Consider the following 24,801-nt stretch of genomic DNA (forward strand, 5'->3'; position numbering starts at 1 on the left):
GAAACGCATATCAAAACCATAGTGAGAGTTGGGGTACCTGGCTGGCTCAGTGGGTAGAGTATGTGACTCTGGATTTCGGGGTCACAAGTTCAAGCCCCATGTTGGGTGTGGAGCCTACTTAAAAATAAAATCTTAAGGGGCACCTGGGTGGTGCAGTCAGTTGAGTGTATGACTCTTGGTTTTGGCTCAGGTCATGATCTCAGGATCATGGGTTGGAGCTCCCGGTAGGACCCTGCGCTCAGGGTGGAGCCTGCTTGAGACTTTCTGTCCTCTCCCTCTGTCCCTCTCCCACCTCTCTCTCTGTCTCTCTCTCTCTGTCTCTCTCTCTCTGTCTCTCTCTCTCTGTCTCTCTAAAATAAACAAATCTTTAAAATAAAAAAATAAATATTAAAAAAAACCATAGTGATATATCTCATCATACCTATTAGGATGTCTATAATAATTTAAGTAACAACAACAGATAGAACAAGTGTTGGCAATGATGTGGAGAAATTGGAACACATATATGTTGCTAGTTGGAAAGTAAAATGGTTCAGCTGCTGTGGAAAATAGTTTGGTGGTTCCTCAAAAAGTTAAACATAGAATTACCATACCCAGCAGTTCCATTTCTAGGTTTATTACCCAAAAGAATTGAAAACATGTTCTCAAACATGTTTTTGTTTTTGTTTTTTTTTAAAGATTTTATTTATTTGACACAGAGACACAGCGAGAGAGGGAATACAAGCAGGCAGTGGGAGAGGGAGAAGCAGGCCTCCTGCCGAGCAGGGAGCCCGATGTGGGGCTCGATGTGGGGCTTGATGTGGGGCTCGATCCCAGGACCTGGAGATCATGACCCCAGCGGAAGGCAGACCCTTAACGACTGAGCCACCCAGGCGCCCCAAACATGTTTGCTTTTTCAAAAATACGTGTAGCACGATTCAGTTTTTGTTTTAAAACTTTTAAAAATAACACTGTTAACTAACTGGAATTGAAATAAAAACTTCTAAAAAAACTTTTTAAAAACACAGGTGATTTTACATATCCATTCATTCACTCATTCAACAAATATTCATTGACTGTGTACCACATGCTGGGAATACATAAATAAAGAACACCGATAAATATCCCTGCTTTTGTGGAGCTGACATTCTAAAGAAGACCGAAGAGTTGGGTTTGAGAAAAGGGGAGATGTTGAATAGGCAGGTGTGATATATACGGAGGAATCGGGAGTAGGGATAAAAAAATGGGAATCCTCCGCGTATATGCGGTATTTAAGGCATAAGACTGGATGATTTTTGTAAAGTTTGTGCATATTTTTATAAGCCTGGAGAAAATGTAGAAGGATGCACTGAGAGACTAGAGAGAAAGACCTCGGTTCAAATCTCAGCGGTTAGTCTCTGGGAAGGTTACCCAGCCTTTCAAAGCCTGTTTATAAAATGGAAATAATGGCACAGCTCCACTACCGCCCCCTCTTGGCTTAAAGAAGCTTCTGTGAAGGTGGAACCTCGAAGACAGAAACGTAGCGTCACGAACGCCTGGGCTGAAGCCATGGCAGCCATATTGGTTACGGGAGGCGGGGAAGCGTTGCTATCGCTGCCATTTTCAGTTAGGGCAGGAGGGGACTTCCGGTCACCATCTTGAATGACAGCCGAGGCGGAGCTCTGACTGACATGTTCATTAAGGGCCGGACTCCAAGGGCACCTCCCCGAGAGCGCCTGAACGCGAACCGCGGCGGGCGGAGGTCGGCAGCCGTAGCCCCGCCCCCGGCGTTGGGCTCCACCTCCCGGCCCCACTTCCGCCGGGTGAGCGCCTGTAGGCGACGCTGCCGTAAATCGGGCCGGAGGTTTGCCGCATCACGGAAGATGGCGGCCACGGCGGTGAACGGGGCGCCGGGCACCTCGAACTCGGGCCCTGCGGCGGCCTCGGGTGCAGTCCTGCAGGTCGCAGCCGGCATGTACGAGCAACTTAAGGGCGAATGGAACCGTAAAAGCCCCAATCTTAGCAAGTGCGGTGAAGAGCTGGGCCGTCTCAAGGTAGGGTTCGGCGGGGCCGCTACGAGGGGTCTAGACCTAGCCGAGTTCCCGGTCACGGGCGACACCAGGACGGGTTGGGGGATCCAGTAGGGTGAAGGATTCGGAACTGCCAAAGGGCGAGCTTAGAGGGGTGAAGAAGAGGTTTGAAACGGATCAAACACGGCCCCACAGTGCGGGGGCGGTGGGGGAGGCAGTGATGGAAATGTTCAGGCATAACTACGTGAGGGGTTAAAGTTTTGGTGTTTGGAGGCTTAGCTGGCTGGAGCGGCAGGATGGGAGTATTGGGAGTTTTTCTGATGGTGGGTTCTTGAGGAGAGCAAGTGGGGAATGAGGACTGGACAGGGTGATGAAAGAAGGCTGAGATGAAGGGTTGTGTGGTTAGAGCAGACCCAAGTCAGGGTCTGAGAGATCTGGGACTTAGGGACGCATCTGGGGAGAGGTGGGGCAGCCGAGTTTTGAGGACAGGACTGAATCTAGAAAAAATGTTCTTATAGGAGAGGACCAGAATGGTGCTCAGGGTGCTTCAGACCGAGCGTGTTTGGGAAAGAGTACAAGTATTGTGGGCTGAACTAAGCCTCTGAATGGGGCGTGTCTGATAAGTGACGTGTGGGCTGGACGATGGGGGGATGTTAGCTCCCTTCCCTCCCAGGTGTAGATTTGGGGGTGGATGGGAGGTGTAGCTGGGCCCAACCCAGTGGATTGTGGAAAAGGCCTGCCAAGAACTAAAGGTGCTAGCGTCCCCCCCACCCCCTTGATTCCATTGAGTCAGGCATGGAGGGTGTTTCCTGTTTCCCCAGTGGGGCTATTAATAATTGTAACATGAGGTCATCCTAAATGGGCACTCAGTGTGCCCAGGCCCTTTTCTGAGTGCTTTCTGAGGATTGACTCCTTTAAAACACAACAGCCTTGAGTCAGGGATGATGATTAGTTCTGTTTCCTAGGTGGGAAAACTAAGGCTTAGCAAAAGTAAGTAACCTGTACTTGAGGTCCCATCTTTCTTTCCTTCCTTCTCTGCTCTCCTTGTCAGCTGGTTCTGCTGGAGCTCAACTTCTTGCCAACCACAGGGACCAAGCTGACCAAACAGCAGCTCATTCTGGCCCGTGAGTGTCATTGGGGCAGGTGGGAATGATGGGCTGAGGGTGATTGGAGGAATGGCAGGAGTGGTGGTCAGGAGAGGGACTCAGGCACCTCCTGAGAACCTGCCCTGTCACCCACAGGTGACATTCTGGAGATTGGGGCCCAGTGGAGCATCCTGCGCAAGGACATTCCCTCCTTCGAGCGCTACATGGCCCAGCTCAAATGCTACTACTTCGATTACAAGTGAGGATGGGTCCTGCCCCTGATTGGGTGTGGGCAGGGGGTCATATGGTTGCTTTTTTTTTTTTTTTTATCACTGGTTCTCCAGCCACTCAGGTCATCTTTGTTCACCTGGGAACTCCTTGTTTGTCTAGCTCTGTCCCCTGAGGCTTCGGGGGGTGGGGGGTTGCCCTGGAGGTCCTTATCCTGGGATTGTACCAGATTCATCCCCCATGGCAGCCAGTAGAATCTTTGTGGCACTAAAATTTGACCAATGTCGATACCCTGGTTGGAACCTGTCATGGCTCTCCATAGCTCTCAGGCTCTAGACCAGACTTTCCTGCAGCCTCCAATGCTCTATCAGCCATGACCCCTCTGACTCTGCCTCCCCTATCCCAGCCCAGTCTCTCCCACTGAACTCCTAAAGTCAGAGGTGTCTTGGTCACGGCTGCATTCTGGTACTGCCTAGCATGAGGCTGGGCCCAGAGCAGGGATTCACTGAATATGTGTTGAATATAAAACTTAATGTTTTTTAACTCAGTGGTGCCTGCATGGATTAATGATTAAGAATTTGACATCAGAAGTCAGACAAACCTGAGTTTGTTTGTTTGTTTGTTTTTTTAAGATTTTTAATTTATTTTTTGACAGAGAGATAGCGAGAGAGGGAACACAAGCAGGGGGAGTGGGAGAGGGAGAAGCAGGCTCCCCGCTGAGCAGAGAGCCCGATGCGGGGCTCGATCCCAGGACCCTGGGACCATGACCTGAGCCGAAGACAGACGCTTAATGACTGAGCCACCAGGCGCCCCCAAACCTGAGTTTGAAACTAATTTTGCCGCTTCCTGATTATGTGGTCTTGGGCAAATGACTTCACCTCCCTATGCCTCAGTTCCCCTCTTAAAGTAAGGGTGATAACTCTTAATATCATAATCATAGCTAACGCACAGTATTTATTTGAGTCAGGTACTGTTCCGATCACTGTACCTGGGTTAAGTCATTTAATTCACTTAACCTTTATTCACTTGACCTACCTTCTATGAGATGGACGCTGTGGTAGTACTCATTTTACAGTTGGGGAAACTGAGGCTGAGTCACTTTACTGAAGTGAGGTCACCTGCTTGGACCCATATGACTTGTGACTTCTTCATACCTCTCTGGGCTTCAGTTTCATTTGAAAACCCAAGACCCGATACTTCTGCAAGGAGACAGCACAGGGCAGACATCAGGGTCCCTGGAGCCTGGAGTGGGGGGCTCGCAGGTACTTAAGCCCTCCTTACAGTTGGTTCTCCCACCCTGGTTCACAGGGAGCAGCTCCCCGAGTCAGCCTACATGCACCAGCTCTTGGGCCTCAACCTCCTCTTCCTGCTGTCCCAGAACCGGGTGGCTGAGTTCCACACGGAGTTGGAGCGGCTGCCTGCCAAAGACATCCAGACCAATGTATACATCAAGCATCCTGTGTCCCTGGAGCAAGTGAGGCTGGGGAAGGGGGTGGGGGGATCTGAAGGGGATGGTGCAGGTGCAGACATTAGGGAAGATTTCCTGGAGGAGTGGGCAGGAGTCACCTTTTAGTGCAGGGACTCATTTGCTCATTTGTCCAACAGCTGTTGAGCCCCAGCCATGTGCCATGTGGTTGGTTTTCAGACTGTACTGCAAACAAAACAGATTAAAATCCGGGATCTGGTGGGCATGACATTCAGATGAGGAAGTAGACAGTAAACAAAAAGATTAATCTATGTGGTCTGTAAGAAGTTAAGTGCTATGGAGTAAAACAAAGGTAAGGAGGGTGGAGAGTCGGGGCAGGGGTGAATTTTTTTGTAGGGTGGTCAGGGAAGGCCTTGCTGAAAAGGTGAGATTTGAGAAAGATTGGAGAGGGGTGACGAACCCAACCATGTGGACATCTGGGGGGAAGTGAACCGAGGAGAGGGAGCAGCCAGTCCAAGGTCCCAAGGCAGAAACATGCCTGGTGTGGCTGAGGGTAAGCAAAGATGACAGTATTTCTAGAACAAGGGGAGCATGGTCAGGGAAGAGCTTTAGTACTGAAGGTTAGGAAGTAGTTCCTAGAGCTGACGTCTCCTGGGAGGATTTTGCTGTGATGAGAAAATGGGAGAGAGCAGTTATGGCCCGCAGCACAACTCAAGCAAAGGAGTGGAGGAATGAGCTCGGGGTGAATCCCGCTCTGTCTCCCTCCTGTGATTGGAGAATAGATAAGATAATTAGCTATCAGCCCAGGGCAGTTTGGAGAAAGAATGTGCGTGTGTGTATGTGTACAAACCAGGGAGGGCTTCCTGGAAGAGAAGGTGCTCAGTCTGCCTGGGGAATGCATGACTGTACGCTAAGGGTGTTATAGCAGAGGGGATTATGGAGGCACTGGGAATGTGGTGAGGCCTCAGCTGATAGGCCCGTATGCTACCTGCTCCTCATGCTCTTTTCCTCCCCACCCCTGGCCTCTACAGTACCTGATGGAGGGCAGCTATAACAAGGTGTTCCTGGCCAAAGGCAACATCCCTGCTGAGAGCTATACCTTCTTCATTGACATCCTGCTTGACACTATCAGGTGTGTGTGGGGGGTGGTGGGCAGGGTCCTGTGGGGTTCAGAAACAGCTTGGACTCTGGAGTCAGACAGCCCTGAGTTGAATCTCATTCTGGTCACTTGTGGTCTGGAGAGGTTGGGCACATCAGTTCTCCTTTTCTATGAACTGGAACTTGTCATGAGATTGTGGAATACAGGCCACATCTCACTGTGGGCCGCTTATCTGTGTGCCCATATGATCCGGGCTTGGGCTTGGCACCCAGACAGTGCTCAGCAGGCAAGACCCAAGCTGCCTGACTTAGAAGTGCTCCAGTCTCACCTCAGGTCTCCTAAACTGTGGAACTCTCAGTTTCCTCTTCCTTAGAATGGGGCCATTAAGTCCTGCTCAGGGGTTGCTCCATGCACTAGTGACATGACATGGGCAGGTGGGCGTGACATTTACACATCCCTTGAAGAATAAAAGGGTCCAGGTGGTGGCAGAGCCAGTTCATGGAGGCAAAGTGCCAGACTGAGATGGGTTTCCATTTCTTGGATGGCAAAACCAAGCTCAGAGTTGTGGAAGTGAAGAGAGGTAGCTTAGTGAGTTTAGATTATTTTTAAATGAGAAATATTTGGCTCTCCAAAATGAACAGGGAGTAGTATATAATGAGTGTCTGTATACCTGCCACTGGGTCTAAGAGATAAAATACATCAGAAATGGGTGCACACTCCCTGTTACTAACTTTTCCCTGGAGCTAACTCCTTCATTTTCAGTGACTTGATCCTTTGATGTTTTTCTACTTCATTATTGATCTTGATGCCTCTTAACGGGTGGCAAGGAACCCTCCCAGGATCAGATCTAGAAATGGGGCACAGCATCCTTGTGTGTGGGGGGAGGGAGTTTCTGTAAAGAGATCCCCTCATGTGAATCCCAGGCTGGGTTTCAGACAGCCTGAAGTCCTCGTGCTGGGAGTGGGATTCAGAGTTTGAGCCCAGGAGTCTCAGAGATCTGGACCCTGCTGTTGCCCTGGCTTTGCAACTCTGGTCAAGCTCCTCCCCCTCTCCAAGCCTGGATGAAACAGGGCAGGAAGCATGTTCCAGCTGTCAGTGCTGAACTGTCAGAACTCACACGTGTCAGGCCTGGGAGGACAAGGCCTGAAGAGTTGTCTGTGCTCAGTAATGAGAGCCTTGTCTTTCCTCAGGGATGAGATTGCTGGGTGCATCGAGAAGGCCTATGAGAAAATCCTTTTCACTGAGGCCACCCGGATCCTCTTCTTCAACACACCCAAAAAGATGACCGACTACGCCAAGAAGGTGGCTGGGGCGCAGGGCGAGGGGCTCTGGGGCCAGGGGTGCACTCATAGGAGGGTTTGCTGGAGGGACTCTGGAGCAGAACTGCACATGTTTAAATCCAGGTGTGAGACCACAGGCAGGTTGCTGAACTTCTCTGAGCTTTAGTTTCCCGATCTGTAGAGTGGGGCTAGAATTTAACATGTGGGATGAGCTTAGCTTAGCATGAGCACCTGGCAGGAGGTGGAGGTGGACACTGACGCTCAGTACCTGTTGAGCTATTGTCCCTAACAGAACTCCTTAGAGTTTTTCTCCGCAAGCCTTTGCCTCATTTGGCCTGGGCTGTTTATGCAGGAGTAGTGCCCTTGGAGACATTGGGGCATGGGGTGTAGGGACCCCGGTAACCGAGGGGGGTCAAGGCCAGACTGGAAGAGGTGAAATCGAATTTGAGCTATGGTGACAGCTGATATTTAGTGATCATTTACATGGCCAGACACTTCTCAGCACTTTAGAGGTGTTGATTCACTGAATCCTCATAGCAGACCCAGAGAGGTGTGTGATGAGAGTCCTTGTCTCAAACATGGAGAAACGGGGGCACAGATAGGTGAAGTTACTGGTCTAGAGTTGTGTGGGTAGAGTAGGGGTGGCGAGGAACGGGAGCCAGGGCCCGCATGGGCACGTGCTGGCTCTGTGGGGTGGTGGGGGGTAGCCTGTGCAATCACCCCACCCATCTGTCACCCTTCCCTTCCTGCAGCGAGGGTGGGTTCTGGGCCTCAACAACTACTACAGCTTTGCCAGCCAGCAGCAGAAGCCAGAAGATACCACCATCCCCTCCACGGAACTGGCCAAGCAGGTCATCGAGTATGCCCGGCAGCTGGAGATGATCGTCTGAGCCCGCCCAGCGCCGGGCTGCGGCCGGGCTTGCCGTATTTAAAGCAGTGGCAGGGCAGGGCTTCCTCCAATAAAGGTGGATTGACATTCTCTCTTCTAGGCCCTTGTCTCCCCGGGTGGAATGGTGGGGAGACAAGTTCCTTATCTCGGGAGAACTTAGAAGTTTGGGGGCCCTCTGGGAGCTGAGATAACCCTCTTTTGGGTCAGCTTCTGTCCAGCGGCCATGGCTGAAGCTGTCCGATGGCAGCCCATCCCAGGGGCCCAGTGGCAGGGGAGCCCAGGTTCCAGGTAGAGGGGTTGCAGCTAGCTGTGGACCCACAGGAATGCCAGGCCAAGGCATGAGTTTTTCAGCGAAGGGGGTGACGCGTCACAATTTTTAAGATGTTTGCAATTAAACCAGTTTGTTCAATGACGTGCGAAATGGAACCCGTCTGTGGGCTACCAGTTTGAGACCTCTGTGGAACGATAGGTATGGGTGCTGGCATGGGCTTGCCCTGGTCCCCACCCTTCCTGAGCCAGTGCTGTAACTTAGGACCTTCTGAACCGCCCCAGGCTGTGTTTCCTGCCTTGAAGTTCTCGAGAAGGTATTTAAGGCAGAGTTCAAATCTGGCTGAGCCATCTGTGGGATGTGGGATTTTCAACAAAGTCTCCCAGAGTCCGTTTCCACATCTGTATAAAGGGAGTGATAACTCCTGCTTTCCAAAGGGATTTGTGCTCAACATCTCAGCTTGCAATCAGACTGGCTCAGAAATGGGGTTGATGGTATCAAGGGTAATGGGACTGTCTCAGCCCCGGGCCCATCAGTCCAGGTGCCGGATGCCTGGAACCTCCGTCACTGCTGTTCTGGGTCCAGTCTCCTTAACTGTTTCTAAGATGTGCTTTCATGGAGGCCTCTGCCCTAGCCCACTCCATCCCTTCAACCCTAAGCAAGTGACTGACAGCTAGACATCTGGATGGTTATTTTATTGTCAAGGAGTGGGAGGCAGAGGGCACTGAGCAGACTGCACTCAGTTGGAATGCGTGGCCTGCAAGTCGTAGTGCTCCAGCCCGGCCACCAGGGAGCCAGCCAGCTTGATGGTGGCAACCCAGGGTGGTTCACTCAGGTGGTTGGTGGGCGTGCTCAGCCTAGAGGGAGGGTAGAATCAGCAGGGCCTGGTCATGTGGCCAAGCCCTTTCCCCTTCTAGGTTTCACTTTCCGCATCTATATGAGGGGCCATGTATGAATATCACAAAGGCAGTCTAGGGCAGGGCTGTATGCACTTAAATTAGGAAAGGGGGCTAAGGGCTGGTGATAGTGTCAGTGTCCTGTACTCCCCTCTCCCCTACCTGGCCCATCCCTACTGAACCCCCCAAGGAGTCCAGAGCAGAGAGTCTCTCAGTGATTCAGAATCTTTGGGAGCCAAGGTCCTATAAATCCTGGTGACCGGGGGGGGGGGGGGGGGGGGGGGGGGGGGGGGGGGGGGGGGGGGGGGGGGGGGGGGGGGGGGGGGAGCGTGGGGGGGGGGTGTGTGTGTGTGTGTGTGTGTATAGGGGGAGGGTGTAACTGAAAGATAACTCCTCTGGGTCTGAGGACTCGGGAATAGCCTCTGCAGTACAGGGACTGGGACATCAGTGCCCTCTGGCTGCCAAAGCCTTGGGACCCAGAGTCAGGAGAAGTTGCCATAGGCTGGAGGGGTCAGGGACTTCTTTGGAGGTATGCATTCATCTCTGCTCCTATCCCTGAAAAGCTTGGGACATGGTCCTTCTTGGTGCCCTCGGACAGGGTTAAGGCTGTGAATAGGGTCAGTCCAGCTGGCACCAGCTTCCCTCCCTGATGACTCCAGAAGGTCACAGGGCCAACAGTCAGCTTGGAGATCTGTATACCAAGAGGCTGGACCAAGGTGTTCCCTGTCCCTGGTCAGGGGTCAGTATGGTGTCAAGTTTTCTCTTAGTCCTGAAGGATTGGAGCTCAGCTGGGTTTGAGATACAGCCAAGGAAGGAGTCGGGGGTCAGCTGGGGTCAGGACTCCAAAGGGCTGAATGGGACTCTATCCGGGAAGGTCGGGTTCAGGACTTCAAGGGGTATGCCCTCCCCTCCCTACTCCCCGACGACCTTCCCTCACCAGGCAGACACGTTGCGTGGCAGACGGCGGTGACGCGGCTGGTGGCGGCAGTAACACTTGTAGGGACAAGAGTTAAGCACCTGGAAGGGCGGCCAGTGGCGTGTGGTGCCCGTGTTAGCCATTCCCGCTGGAGGCGTCCCGCCGCCACCACCCCCTCCACCACCACTGTCTGTCACGGTAGCTGCAGTACGTTCGCGAGGACCGTCTCCGGGTGCGCCATCCTCACGGGTCGCGCCTCGGGCTGCGCGGGGACCCTTGCTCCTGCGCGTGCGGGACTTGATGGGCGCGGGCGCAGGGAGCGTTGGCTCCGCTATGGTGGGAGCTGGAGCCGGGGATGGGGCCGGGGCCGGGGCCGGGGCCGGGGCCGGGGATGGGGCCGGGGCCGGGGATGGGGCCGGGGCCGGGGTCGGGGTCGGGGCCGGGGTCGGGGCCGGGGCCTGGTCGGCAGCCAAAGCGAGGGGCAGAGTGGGAGCCCTGGCGGGAGCCAGAGGCGCCGCCTCCAAGTGGCCCGGGCGTGGGGTGGGAGGGCGGGCCACGGGCAGCGGCGTCGGCTGGAGCACGGGCGGCTGCGGTGTCGGCGGCGGCGCGGGAGGCGGCGTGGGTGGTGGCGTGGGCGGCGGCGGCGGTGGCACCTGCTGTGGGCCTCCCGGCCCCGGGCTCACAGGCTCGCCATTGGTGGGCGCCGGGAAGATGAACATAGGCGGCGCCAGCAGGGCCGGTGCAGGCCTCCGGGGCCCGGGAGCTGGGTGCGTCTGCCCTGGCGGAGGCGGTGGGGAGCCCCAGGGCCCTGAGAGCGCGGCCGCCCGCCGTCGGGGCACCCCGACACCGCCGCCGGATCCATTGAAACGGAAGTGGCGTTCGGGGCCGTCGGGAGGGCTCACCCAGTCAAATTTGGGCTTCGAGCCTGGAAAGGTGGTGTACGGTGGCGGCGGAAGGGTCCTGGCGTGGGACACAGACGCCGAGGGGGGTCCAGAACACCCCTCGCCGTCTCCATCACCGCCTTCTGCTTCCTGAGTGCCCCGAGGGACCTCTCTCGAGGGTCGAGTGGCCCCAGGGGCCAGGGGCCCCTGCTTCAGGACCTCAGCGTAAGAGATGGAACCCGAGGCGGCAGCGAAGAGTCCTCCGCCTCCGCCGCCCCCGCCGCCCCCGAGCGAGGCTTTGGCCGCTAAGGAACTCGAGGCTGCCGGAGGGGCCAAAGTGGGCCCCGACTTGAAGGTGACTTTACACAGCAGACTCAAGCCGGACTCGGAGACCGTAGGCCGGGCCATTTCGCCCTCGCCCGCTTGGGGAGGCGCCCCTCTGCGGGCTCCAACGGCCGTCTGGCCCTCGCTGCCGTACCCGACCTGGCTTTCTGTGGGGGGTGTGGCGGGTGTGGCCAGAGCAGGAAGGATTCGGTGGTCCGGGGGCTGCCGGTCGGAAGGTGGCGGTGGTGGCAGCTTCCGCGGCTCCAAGGGCGGCTGAGTAGGGGATGGGGTCCTCGGGATAGAGTTGGGGTCCTCTCCAGTTAGTTGCCGGGGCGGCGGCGGCAGCGGACGGAGGCTCGGAGGATCGCCCTGGCCGCGATGGCTCGCCTCCAGCAGACCGCAGATCCGGGGCACCCGAGTGCCCGTGGGTTTTCGCCACTTAGACGGCGCGGGCAGCAGGGTCCCCACGGGGGGCGGGGGTGGTGTGGAGACCGCGGCCGCAGCCGCCTCCTCTGTAAGGGGCGTCACTGGCGAGGGCAGTTGTAAGGTCAGGGGCAGGGGCGAGGTTGAGGCCTGGGGCTCCGGGGGTACCAGGATTCCCGGGGGCGCGGAGCTGCCAGGGAACCAGACGCCCAGCCCGCGAGCCAGGCGCATGGCTGGGGAAGAGGGGGTCACCTCGGGCTCCACCAGGGACGTCCGGCGGGAGTCAGAGGAGCGGTCCGAGGCTTGCTCTTTTCGGGAGCTCCCGCCCGCAGACGGCTCCGACTGCACGTTCCCCATTTCTGACGGAGGTCGGGGACTGTGGTCAGAAAAACTTCCGCCAGTCAGTTTGCTAAAACTGTGGGGACTCCAAGAGGCTGGTTGTATTTGGTCCTACCCGTCCACCCCAGACCCGCCCCTGTGTTCCAAGATCCACCCAGGCACCAGTCGCTACCCGCATTCCTGTTCCCTGACTCTCGAAGCTCAAGCGTTCTTCCCCATCGCCCCAATCAACTACCGTCATACCTTCTTCCTCATGGCCCCATTCAGCTGCTGTTCAGACACTTAGGCTCCATTCTCTTAGTGTACTAAGGTTCTGTCCCTGTCCCCTCACCCTACCCCAACTTGTCCCTCAGGTCACATCCCTACACTTTGACCAGGTCCCCGGTCTCTAGGCTCCAAGACGCAGGTCTTGCCCGCTTTCCTATCAGTCACTCAGGCCACATCACTCATGATGATTGTGCTCAGGAGCCTGTAAGGCCTGCAAGGAGTTCAAACTTCTCTCCCAATCTTCTAACCTGGCTCGGAGGCCCAGGCCCCGCCCCTGCTCTCTGGTCCCGCCCCCGATTGTCGGTATCGGGCCTCAGCACCCGACCCAGGTCTGGCCCCGCCTCCGCGGTATTCTTGTCTTGCTAACCCCTTCGTCCTCACCTCTAACCCTCCGATCCCTGTCTCTGTGTCGATCATTTGAGTCTCGCCCTCTTCCCAGGCAGCGTCAGATCTTCGGGCCTCACTCCTAAACTTTTCCGGCTCCTGGTCTACCAGCCGTCTTCAACACTCAGGCCCCACCCCTTTCTCCAACTCCGCCCGGGCCCCGCCTTCGCCCAGAGGTTCCCACTCACCGACTCCTCCAACCGACCAAAGTTCAGACCGCGGCCCCCTGGGCCCAGGGCAGGGCGGGGAACGGCCGTATCAGAAAATAACCGAAAAGAACGGGAATGAAGCGGGTGATGGCAAGTGGGCGAGACAGCGGGGGCGGACCCCGAGATCTAGGCCCCGCCCCCGGGCTCGAGGCCCCGCCCTCCGGTGAGCCAGCTAAAGACCGACCCCTTACGAACCTGGATCTCCCTTTGAAATATTCCGACGTCTTCTTCCCCGCCCCCAGGGCTTTAAGTCCTAGGCCCCACCCCTTTAGAAAGTTATCCTTAGCTCCTCCCCTTTATAAGTGCTCCGCCCCTCGTCGTTAGTCCCTCCCTCTAAGCTCCGCCCATTACGAACACTGCTACGTAGCTCCTCCCTTTCAGCTCTCTCATGGGCCCCGCCCATAAGACAATTTACTTCTAAACTCCGCCCTTTTAGGACCCCACAACGTCTCTTCTCAAGACCCTCTCCTTCCTCGGGCCTGCCTAGAAGGCCCATCCACCGTGGAGCCGCCCCTTCCATGACGCAAGCGCTTTTCCGCGCCCTCGGCTTCCTCACCGACTCTCCTTCCCAAGGCCCTCCGACCCCGCCCCCTTGCGAAGGCTCCCTTCTCGCCCCACCCCTTTTCGAACCCTATCAGGTACTCAGCTCCTCCCATTTAAAACCCAAAGCGAAGACCCTCACCTCTTTAGAACCCTGAGGCCAGGCCATGTCCCGGACCCTTCCCCACATCCTCAAGGATCAATGGCGCGGATGGGTGGGAAAGTGGGGGATCCTTTCTGGATCCTGAGAAAATGGGGACTGGGGGGCTGTTCTCTGGAGCCAGTGACGGGCTCTAGGACCCAGCGGGCAAGTACGCCCGCCTCGCGCTTACCCCTCCCCCAAGCCGCCCCCTCCCCCTCACCCATCTTCCAGGTTCCCCCTCCCTCCCCCGTCGCCCCGGCTCCCGGTGCCCGTCTCTAGCGCCGCCGGAGCCAGCGAGGGAGCCGGAGCGAACAGGAGGAGGAGGAGGAGGAGGAGGCCAAGTCGCCGCCGCTCGGAGCCCGGCCGGAGCCTCCCAGGCAGGTGCCAAGGGGGGCGAGGGGGCGGGGGCTGACAGACTGCCTGTCCTGGTGAGGGGGCGGCCTGGACCGCGCTGCGCCTCCTGCCCACCGGGGCGCCCCCCAGACCGCGGGTGGAAGGACATGGGGTTGGGGGCCCCTAAACTGCGCGGCAGCCATTTAGGGTACCAGTCTCCATTTGGGGGCCTGGACTTCTCCGAGGACGCCCCATTCATAAAATTCCGAACTGGACCCCCACCATTGAGGAACTCTGGGGACCACTCCCCCAGGGAAACAGATGTGTGGGGAGCATAGGGCATTCAGAAATCCCGGCGTCCCATCCCAGCTAGGCCCTGGGGGACCCCTGCCCTCTTTCTCTGCTTCACCTGTTGTCGGGGGGAGGCGGGCGGACAAAGGAAGCAGTATCACGTGACTGCTCATTCACAAAATCCCATCCCATTGAGAAAAGGGGGCTGGGGGCGCTGCGACCGCCCCTTCCCCTCCCGAAGGGCCGGGGAAAACCGGCAGCCTGCAGGTGGGGGAAGGGGCTAGAGCTCGTTGCCTGGGTCCCTAAGGTTGAGACTCCAGGGTCCCTGCGCTAGGTGGTAGTGAGGGGCTGGACGCTGAGCCGGATTACTGGGCGGAGGGCTACGTCCCCTGAGCTGGGGGGCGGGGTAAGATGGTTCTGAAGGATGCTGGGGCGGGGAGGGGGAGGAGGAGGGATCAATTCTCCACCTCCCCTCAATGTCTCCCCCTTGCCTTCCTTGGGCTGGGACCTGAGGGAGCAGGCTTGATTTTTGTGAATGAAATGCACTCTGGTTGTGTCTCGGTCGCCCGTTTCTGGCTTCTTCTGCCTCCATCTCCCTTTCGGCCTCTCTCTGGCCATTTCTGGTTCTCTCCCTGCTCCCTGCCCATCTCCCGTTGCTGAGTGACTCAGTGAGCTTTGCATCCGGTCTCATTCATAAATCCGGGAAGGTGGGGGGGAGAGAGCCTGGGTTTCTCACCCAGCCAGTGGCCTGGGCGGCAGAGTGTGGAGGCAGTGTAGGGGGATCTGGAGCTGAGTTGATGGGCTCTAAGAAAATACATATGCGCAGGCACCCAGCTGTGAGGGGGAACGATGGGTGGGGCTGTGGGAATGTGCTGAGGGAAGAGAAGGAGACTGGGTTGATAGGGGAAGAGCCGGAGGGGGAAGGGAGGTGGAAAACCGAGGCTATGGGGGTCAGGATGGGGCCGATGGGGAAAGGGAGGAAGGTGGGTATGGAGAGGAAAAGTAGATGTGGAGAAGCTAAGCCTGGGAGAAAAGAGATGGCATGAGGAAGAAAGAAGCCATGCTGGAAGAAGGTGGGCATGGGGCGGGGGGTGGGGAGAAGGCAGGGATGTCAGAGAAAGTGAAAATCGGTGCGTGAGGGTACAGCGGATCCAGATGTGAGGGACGAAGAGGGGGGGATGAGGGTTGGGGGAACTCTGAATGGGAGAGTAGCCCTGCAGCCCACTGACTGTGTTGCCCCCGCCTCCCCACGCCCTCCAGGTACATGGTTCCGGTCCGAGCCGTGGTGATGGCCCGAGATGACTCCAGTGGGGGCTGGCTGCCTGTGGGGGGCGGGGGCCTCAGCCAGGTGAGCGTTTGTCGGGTCCGAGGGGCCAGGCCCGAGGGGGGGGCCCGCCAGGGGCACTACGTCATCCACGGGGAGCGCCTTCGGGACCAGAAAGTGAGCCACCCTGGGGCGTGGGGGTAGGGTGGGGACGGGGGAAGGAAGGGGATGGGGCTGGGAGTGCAGAGATGAGGTCAGGTCATCTCCCAGCCCAGAAGCAACCCCCGGGCGTGGGATGTAGTTGGAACTGAGTATCTGTCTTTCGGAGAACAACTGGGAGTTTTGAGAATATCTGGGGTATTGAGCAGGTCCTGTCCACTGCCATTGCCCAATGGGCCATCACAGCAGCCTCCTCCCCATTCTTGCCCTGCTTCTGCTCCATCCCCCAACCTCGGTCTGTTCCACAGGGGCCCTGCTAACACCTGACTCAGATCATGTCCTTCCCTCTGCTCAGAACCCTCCTGGGGCTCCATCTTGCTCAGAGATCCTTACCAGGAGGCCCCACACCACTGGCCGCTGTCTGCTCTAAGTATATGGAGGCATTTGGCGGGGGACCATCTGGACGTGTCAAATAGGGTTTACAATCCTATATGTGGGTTCAGCAGGAATATTCTGGGCTGCTTGGCATGATTTGGAAGGCCAACGGTTGAAGTTTCAGCTGGGGGTGTAGTAGAAAGACTTGGATTGTTTGAAAAGGCTTGGGGATGGCTTGCATTTCAGAGCAGGGGTCAGAAGGAACAATGTAGGGGGATTTGAACTGGTGTGATTTGGATATGGTGATGTTGGGCAAGGATGTGAGGAAACGTCTAGGGTGTTGGCCAGCATCTGAGGGGAAAGCTATGGGAGTTTGATAAGAATTTTGGGGTAGCATTTTGGGAGATTGTTGGGGCATCAGAAGGAGATGAACAGTAATATTTTGAGCTGCTCAGTAAAGTTTGGGGCATATTATTGAGTCAGAAGGAGGGACATGGGGTTATCAGAAGGGGGTATAGGAAAATATAGGGATCAAGGGGCTTGGGGGAAATATTGGGGTATCAGAGGTGTGCTCAATAAAATTGGGAAGTGGTGTTGAGGTGTTGATCAGGGTTCAGGGGTACACCTAGGATTGACAAATGAAGTTTGTGGGATGCTGAGGTATGCAGATAGGCGGAGGGTGGAGAGGAAGTCACAGGCATGGTTGGAAGGGGGTGTCTGACCTGCCCCCCTCCTGCCCCCTCAGACCACCTTGGAGTGTACCCTGAGGCCAGGCTTGGTTTACAACAAAGTGAACCCCATCTTCCATCACTGGAGCCTGGGTGACTGCAAGTTTGGACTGACGTTCCAGAGTCCTGCAGAGGCTGATGAGTTCCAGAAGAGCCTGCTGGCCGCGCTGGCCGCGCTGGGTCGAGGTGAGTGGCGCAGGTGGTGGGCACTGGAGGATGGGGTGGGAGGACTGGGAGAAGCTGGGGCCCAGGGAATTCACTGTCTGCCTCTCTCCCTGCCCCAGGCTCGCTTACCCCCTCTTCCTCCTCCTCTTCCTCCTCCCCTTCCCAGGACACCGCAGAGACTCCCTGCCCTCTGACGGTGAGTCTCCAGGATGCAGCTCTGCTGGGAGGGCAGGGGTTTATTTCTATTCTCCAAACATTCTTGAGCATCTCTTGTGTATCAGGCAGCATGCCACATGCTGGGGACACAAATTTGGGCCCAAACTATTAGTGTCAACTTCATGCCTGTTATCCTAGTTTTCCTATTCTATTGTGAGTCACATATTCATTCAAGAGTATTTATTGAGCACCTGCAAATAAGTAGTGTTTTAGGCACTGGGGATACATCAGTGAACAAAACAAAGTCCCTTTCCTCATGGAGCTTCTATTCTAGCGTGGAAAGGCAGAAAATTAAAAAAAAAAAAAAAAAAAAGGATAAGCCATGTCTTTTATAGTGAACAAATTAATGACAAATCCCATCCTTCTAGTTACTCAGGGTACCAACCTTGAAGTCATCCTTGACTTTTGTTCTTTTTTATGCTCCTCATCTAATCTGTCATCAAATATTGGCTTCACCTTCAAAATGATTAGCATCTGCCTCCAACCTGGTGCTGTCCAACCTCATCTGCCAACCGGAACATCTCACCAACTTCTTATTGTCAACTGCCCCCCTCCTATTCCCTACTGTCTGGAAGTTCCCCACACACAGCCAGAGGGACCCTATTGGCATCTAAGATTGTGGCCATCCCTCCACTCAGAACCCTTCCAGGGGTCCATCTCACTCAGGGTAAAGGAGAAAGCATATAAGATTCCATACCATTTGGCCCCCTGTTCTCCCTTTTGCTCACTCTACTCCAGCCACACTAGCCTCCTCACTGTTACTCCAACATGGCAGGCACATTCCTGTCTCAGGGCCTTTGCACTAGCTGTTCCTTCTGTTTTGGAATACTCTTCTCCAAATTTCCACGTGGCTCATCCCCCTACTTCCTTCAGGGTTTTATACACATTTTGCTTTCATTGTGAGGCCCTTCCTGAGTAAGCTGTTCAAAACTGTGATGTCCTGATGCTCCCTATCCTGTTCTAATTTTTTCCCATCTTCTAAGATATTTTCCTTATTTCCTTCCTATATAGACAGTTTTCTTTCTTTTTTTTTTTTTTAAGGCTTTATTTGAGAGAGAGATAGCAAGACCGAGCATGAGCCGGGGGCGGGGGTGGGCAGGTGGGGAGAGGGAGAAGCAGGCTCCTCGCAGAGCAGGGAGCCTGACTCAGGGCTCAATCCCAGGACCCCAGGACCATGACCTGAGCTGAAGGCAGCCGCTTAACTGACTGAGCCACCCAGGCGCCCCATTATAGACAGCTTTCTTATCTGTTAGTTTATTGCCTGTCTCCTGTGCTAGAATGCCAGCTCCAGGAGGGCAAAGGATCTTTTGTTGCTTTCTTGCTGCATCTCCGAGACCTAAAACAGTGCCTGGTATACAGTAAGTGTTCAGTAAATATGTGTTGAATACATTTATTGAATGAATAAATGCACATGATGTCAGATGCGATTTGGCATTTGCTGGGAACAGTGGGAGTTGCTGAGACTTCGAAGAACAAAACTGGTTCCCTGGGCAGAAAAGTGGGAATTGCAGGGTCGTGGGGGAGGTGGATGGGGCTACAGAAATCGCGCAGACAGGTCCCACGTATTTGGTGCTTCTTCAAGAAAGACTTCCCATGCTCCATCTTACGTTCTCGCAACGGCCTTGCGTGAGCCTGGCACGCTGTGGGTGCTCAATGAATGTTTCCTGAAGATAGCAAATGGATGAAGTCAGAATGACCCCCCAGGTTACAGAAAAGAAACTGACAGTCTGAGAAGTGACTTTTCAGTTTGTAAAGGACAGGTGGTTTGGAAGGAACGCCCTCCCGGTGGGTGGAGCTGCCCCAGTCAAGGTGTGGGGGTGGGAATGAGTCAGGAAGGTGGCTGACTGGCCAAGGGAGAAGGGTTCTGAGAAGGGAGAAAGATATTTGGATGTTCGGTAGGGCAGCGAGCTGAGCGGTTAAAGAAGAGGGGGGTCCAATAAGAAAAACAGTAACCATTTCTAGCTCTTCCTGTAACTTCAGGCATGTGTTATACCCTTTACAGTGGGTCCTAACCACATCCTTATGAATAGACACTATTATGATCCCCGTTTTACAGAGAAGGAAACTGAGGCTCAAAGAGATGAGCTCACTTGCCGGAGGTCACACGACCAGTCAGTGGCAGAGCCGGGGCTAGCACCCAGGCCTGTCTGGCTGCAGAGCCCTCGCTCGCCATGGGAGGGGGTCTATGTGAGGGCATCCGCTGTGCCGGGGGTCCGGCTCTGAGGCCGCCACTCTCCCCCAGTCCCATGTGGACAGCGAGTCCTCCTCCAGTCACAGCCGCCAGGAGACGCCTCCCACCGCCCCGGCGGCCACTATCATTACCGTGGAGTCAGCTTCTGGCTTCGGGCCGGCTTCGTCACCCCAGCACCGCCGCTCCTCTGCTCAGGTGCGACCTCCCACCTCCCGCGGAAGTCTGGGGCTGGTGGGGGGGGGGAGTGGGGCAGGATGCCGGGGTTCAGAAGGAGGTGGGAGCTGAGACCCCAGAAGGGCAAGAGACCGCAAACAGATTCTAGGGGATGGTTGGCTTGAATTCGTGGCAGTGATGGTGGGGAGGGTGTTTGGGGACTGAGGTTCCCCGGAGGGTCGGTGAGGGCTTTTCCCGTGTCTTGGAGATTTTGGAAAGTTCTGAGTTCTGAATTCAGAGGGGCGTGGGGGACGCCTTGGACAATTCTTCGAGTATATTAGGGAGTTTTTCGTACGTGTGGGAGGAATTCTTTAGACTGCTTAATTCATTGGGAGGGCCATGGGCTCCAAGGAGGTTAACGCTCCTTGGGGACTGGATTCCTGCATCCTGAAGGACATGGCTGGGGTCCCGAGCTCCCGGACCTGGGAGTAGAGGGGACTGGGTGCTGGGACTTCCTGGATCTTGAGAGACGACAGGGCTGAGGGTCTGGATCACTGGGGCTTTAAGGTGTGGGCTTGGTGCCTGGATTCTTTGGTCTGTTCTTGGATTTGAGAGGATTGGGCTGGGGCCTTGGAAGTCTGAGTGCCGAAGCCAGGCACTCAGGATCCCAGGACAGCTTCCTAGGATGGATGAATGAGGCCTGAAGGCTGGGTCTTTGGATTCTCCTTCTGAGACTGGGATGGGCTGTGGTGGAGCGTGGGGGATCACAGGCCCTGCTAACCTGTTCTGTCCCTTCGTTCCACAGAGCTACCCTCCGCTCCTACCATTCACGGGGATTCCGGAGCCCTCAGAGCCCCTGGCCGGGGCAGGGGGCCCGGGCTGGGGCGGCCGTGGCTATGAGGATTACCGGCGCGCCGGGCCGCCCGCGCCCCTCGCCCTGTCCACCTGCGTCGTGCGCTTCGCCAAGACCGGCGCGTTGAGGGGCGCAGCCCTGGGGCCCCCCGCCGCACTACCCGTCCCTCTCTCCGAGGCTGCGCCCCCAGCGCCCCCCGCTCGCCCACCCCCGGGCCCCGGCCCTGCCCCTGCGCCCGCCAAAGCCTCCCCCGAGGCGGAGGAGGCGGCGCGCTGCGTGCACTGCCGGGCGCTCTTCCGCCGCCGCGCGGACGGGCGCGGTGGTCGCTGCGCGGAAGCCCCGGACCCGGGTCGCCTGCTGGTGCGTCGGCTCAGTTGCCTGTGGTGCGCCGAGAGCTTGCTCTACCACTGCCTGTCGGACGCCGAGGGCGACTTCTCGGACCCGTGCGCCTGCGAGCCGGGCCACCCGCGCCCCGCGGCGCGCTGGGCCGCGCTGGCCGCGCTCTCCCTGGCGGTGCCCTGCCTCTGCTGCTACGCGCCCCTGCGCGCGTGCCACTGGGTCGCGGCGCGATGCGGCTGCGCCGGCTGCGGGGGTCGCCACGAGGAGGCGGCGCGGTGAGGACGGCCTGGTGGGTCCGGTAGCTGCACCGAGGACCCCAAATTGAGGGTCCAGGACCCTGGACTCCGTTCGGACCCCCACACCCAAACCTAGGCACACCCGGAACTTGGAGCTTGAGTTTGGATTGAGAGACCCCAGACCTGGAACCTGGACCCCAAATCTAGGACTGAGAGACCCCAGACCCAGCTTCATTGGGATGTCTGTCCAAGAGGTCCCAGGCATCCTGAGTTCTGGTGTCCCCATCCTGCCACCAACCCCCCTCCCTGACCTAGACTGAGGAGACTCCAGGCATCCCCAAACTCTTCACCTCAGGCAGGCTGGGGAGCACATGTATCCCTGAGAGACGCAGGGTCCGAACCCCGACTCCCTGTTCAAATAACCAACCCAGACCCCATCATGCCTGACACCATGAGCCCTCAGATTACAGTGAGTCAGGAATTGCCAATACCTGACCCTGCCTGCATATAATGACTCCCAGATTTTGAGACCATAGAACCCAGATTCACCCCAAATGGTCCTTGAATGCTCACCTAAAACTTGGGGCACCCATATCAGATATTCTTGTAGCCCCCAGGACCCTGGAGGCACCAAACCCTCTTAAGATGCCCTGAGTCCATAGGTATGCCCAAACAGATGTTCTCTGACCAAAATGACTTGCGAGACCCATCTCCGAGCCTCCCCCTATCCTCCCCACCAAGATCTAGATGTCAGACTCCAGGATGCTCTGGGAACCAAGGATCAAAGACCTCTGTAGACCCATTCACCCCAAGCCAGTGTTCCCAGAGCTTTGGATCTCATATATAGGACTCTGAGGTGCCTAGTACTCCAGATGTGGTACTGAAGACCACCCACACCTTAGGGCCCAAGGCACTGGTCTCAAGTCCTCAGATAACCCTCTTTCAAAATCCCTTAGACTTGGATTTCAAGCCCCAGAATGGCCTGGAATCTTTGGCTGCTTTGTACCCACAGATCCCCAATCCCCTCAAGGCTGGAAGCTCAGCTCCCAGATGATGGGATGTTCATGGCAACCCAGACCTCTCACCCCTTGGCCCCCAGCTCCTGAATGACCCCGAGGTGCTTTGGGAGCACTGGTTCCAAGATCCCAAGGTGCCATTGGTCCCCCAAATTCAGGGCTTAAGCCTACACAACATTGGGATTGTCCCTGACTCAAGACCTTGGTCCCTTCATACCAGAGACAACTGAGGTGCTCCAGGACCAAAGCACCTTCAGATCCCAGATTTCTTTGGACCCAGACCTCTTAAGCCTGATATTCCCTGAGACCTGCTGCCCTTGAATTCTGCTGTCCATAAGCCCCTGAAACCCCAAGGTCCCAGACCTCTGATTTCAAGCCCCAAGGGCCCCAGCCCAAGCCCCCAGCATCTCACAGAACTACTCCTTTACTAGGGTAAAAAACAACCAAAAAACCCATCATCTTGAGCTCGTGTTCCTGGATTCCAGGAGCACCCCAGAGCTCCCCACACCCATCTCTAGGACCTAGCATTGTCATAGATGATTGTGCAGGCTGTTCACTAAGCAAAGACACAACTCAAGGTGGGGGTGTGGCTGGAATTCACACCACACTCGGCTGGCTGCACTGTGCACAGAGTCACTTTTTAGGCTAGCTACGGCTCTACACACACACACACACACACACACACACACTCTCTCCCCTTGCGCTCTGTCCCAAGCCCAACCTGAAGCCCCAGCCCTAGTCCAAGTTTTTTATGTTTTGCCCTGTTAACTCCTTCCCCTCCATCTCAGAGTTGGGGGTTGCTTTGTAAAGTTTGAAAGCTGTTTTCATGGCCCTCTGTGATGCCACAGTCTCTTTTCCCTGAGTGGAATGGGACTTTTGGGGTACCTCAGGTCTGATGGCCTGAAGCAGAGGATTAAGGTCTTGGAGCAAGACAATCTCAATGCTGTATGGGCTTGGGACCCGCATGTGGTCCCAAGCATCTGGAAATGTGCACTTACCTTTCTTCATTACCCAGACTTGGATGGCCTTGTAGGGGTTCAAGGGATAGGTCAAGGGGGTCAGAGGGCTAGATCCTCTGTCACTTCCTTTAAATTATTAACTATTACATCCGGAACCTGTGAGATTCCGCTCTCCCAACCAGACCCTGGGATGGGTGAGAGAAAAGGGGGATGTCCCTCCCATCCCCACTCTGCCCAGCTCTCGTCACTGTCAGACCCACCAGAGCTGAGGGCGGAGGGACCGGGGGCTGGGGCGGCCTGGGTCCCCATCCCCCTCTCTGTGCCTCGGTCTCCTCCCTTCCGTGGTGGGCGGGGGGAAGCTCCATTCTTAACCTACCTCGTTTTGGGGAGGGGTGGGACGGGGACCAGAGTGCTGTAAGGTGCTGTGGGATCTGCGGATGAAGCGGTGGGAGCTGGGGAAGGTTCCCCCGGCCCCCACCTCCCAGCACCGCCTCTCCCAGGTCTCCCAGTCCTGCTCCCTGCTGATACCCACCTCTGATCCATGATTACTCTTCATCACCCCCAAATCAGGGGTGCATGGAGGGCTGACCCTGGGAGCCAGGAAGACCTCAGACCCTGGAGCCCCCAGGCCCAATTTCCCAGCTGCTTGCCCCTCAGATTGGATGCTTGGCCCCCAGACTTGGGGGAGGCACCCCGACATTTATCTTCCTGATCTTGATTCCAAGCCAGTCTGTGACCTCAATATTGTTATCGTCAGTGCAGGCTGCCGTGGCGGGGGAGGATGGGGGCCAAAGACCCAGCCTTGTCATTGGGGGAGGGGGCATGAGATATTCGCTCCAAGAAATGTCTGTGACAAAGTCTCAGCCTGTGTCCTTTATTTGCATTGATGCACCCCATCCAGTCACCTTCCTGGACCCAAACCAGTCTCCTACCCAATTTGTCCTTTCTCCTTCACATCCTTTAGTCCCAAGCAGACCCTCCAGCTGAGTTTTATACATTCAGTCACTCAAGTACACTTACTAAACCCCCATCATATGCCAGGCCCTGTTCTCGGCACCGAGGGTAAAGTAGCGAACAGAACAGACAAAATCCTTTCCCACGAGCAGCTTATGAACTTTAGAGTGAAGGAGACAATAAATGACATGTTAGAAATGATATGCCCTATAGAGAAAAGTAAAGTGGAGATGGGGGATACAGTCATTTTTAGCCAGGGTCATCAGGGAGGCCTCACTGAGGAACCGGCATTTGAATAGAGCCTTGAAGGAGGTGAAAGAGTCCTGTGGATGCCTGCAGGAAGAACATTCTAGGTAAAGGGGAACTGTCCATGCAAGGCCCTGAGGGAAGAGCATGTCTAGGTAAGTTTGAGGGACATCAAGGGAGCGAGTGTCTGGAGGGGAGGAAGCAGGGAGGAAGGTGTTTAGGGGATGAGGGCAAAGAGATGACAAGGCAGATCTGTGGGTCCTTGAGAGCCATTGCATGGATTTTGCTGGTTACCCTGAGTGAGCTAGAGCTACGGGAAGGCTCCAAGCGTGGGAGGGCTGTGACCTGACTCAGGTATTTACACATTACCTCTGGCTGCCTGTAGGGAACAGACACTGGGGGTGGGTGGCTGGGTAGGGAGCAGGGAGGAGGCTGTTGTGATGGTCCAGGGGGAGACAAGAGTACAGGAGATCAGGGTGAGAACAGTGGAGGCAGGGAGAAGTGAGCAAGATAATGGATCTACTTTGAAGGTAGAATCCACAGATTTTTTTTTTTTTTTTAAGATTTTATTTATTTATTTGACAGAGAGAGAGACAGCGAGAGAGGGAACACAAGCAGGGGGAGTGGGAGAGGGAGAAGCAGGCTTCCCGCTGAGCAGGGAGCCTGATCCCAGGACCCTGAGATCATGACCTGAGCCGAAGACAGACGCTTAACGACTGAGCCACCCAGGCACCCCTAG

The 24,801-nt window shown here is 56.1% G+C and overlaps 3 protein-coding genes across 6 annotated transcripts; 2 read left to right on the forward strand and 1 right to left on the reverse strand.

Annotated features, from left to right (window-relative positions):
* Nucleotides 1–1,638: 1,638 nt before the first annotated feature.
* Nucleotides 1,639–8,405, forward strand: PSMD8 (proteasome 26S subunit, non-ATPase 8). Its single transcript, XM_032390615.1, has 7 exons — nucleotides 1,639–2,012; nucleotides 3,040–3,112; nucleotides 3,230–3,332; nucleotides 4,610–4,775; nucleotides 5,759–5,859; nucleotides 7,017–7,128; nucleotides 7,859–8,405. Exons 1-7 carry the CDS (start codon nucleotides 1,650–1,652, stop codon nucleotides 7,994–7,996), a joined length of 1,056 nt encoding a protein of 351 aa, XP_032246506.1. The 5' UTR covers nucleotides 1,639–1,649; the 3' UTR covers nucleotides 7,997–8,405.
* A 90-nt stretch (nucleotides 8,406–8,495) lies between these two features.
* Nucleotides 8,496–12,060, reverse strand: GGN (gametogenetin). Its single transcript, XM_032390614.1, has 3 exons — nucleotides 10,469–12,060; nucleotides 10,097–10,396; nucleotides 8,496–9,120 (listed from the first exon to the last, which is right to left on the reverse strand). Exons 1-3 carry the CDS (start codon nucleotides 12,058–12,060, stop codon nucleotides 9,003–9,005), a joined length of 2,010 nt encoding a protein of 669 aa, XP_032246505.1. The 3' UTR covers nucleotides 8,496–9,002.
* Nucleotides 12,061–13,827: 1,767 nt separating this feature from the next.
* SPRED3 (sprouty related EVH1 domain containing 3) lies at nucleotides 13,828–24,373 on the forward strand. Of its 4 annotated transcripts, none has more exons than XM_032390632.1 (6): nucleotides 13,828–13,965; nucleotides 15,469–15,649; nucleotides 16,752–16,920; nucleotides 17,019–17,095; nucleotides 19,358–19,501; nucleotides 20,265–24,373. In XM_032390632.1, exons 2-6 carry the CDS (start codon nucleotides 15,473–15,475, stop codon nucleotides 20,928–20,930), a joined length of 1,233 nt encoding a protein of 410 aa, XP_032246523.1. In that variant the 5' UTR covers nucleotides 13,828–13,965; nucleotides 15,469–15,472; the 3' UTR covers nucleotides 20,931–24,373. The 4 variants fall into 4 exon arrangements, with proteins under 4 accessions (XP_032246523.1, XP_032246521.1, XP_032246524.1 ...); XM_032390630.1 differs by having other exon boundaries at nucleotides 13,828–13,961; XM_032390633.1 differs by having other exon boundaries at nucleotides 13,828–13,961; nucleotides 15,469–15,556.
* The last annotated feature ends 428 nt before the right edge of the window (nucleotides 24,374–24,801 follow it).

This window comes from Phoca vitulina, unplaced genomic scaffold, assembly GCF_004348235.1.
Source record: "Phoca vitulina isolate PV1807 unplaced genomic scaffold, GSC_HSeal_1.0 scaffold58, whole genome shotgun sequence".
NCBI classification, from domain to species: domain Eukaryota; kingdom Metazoa; phylum Chordata; class Mammalia; order Carnivora; family Phocidae; genus Phoca; species Phoca vitulina.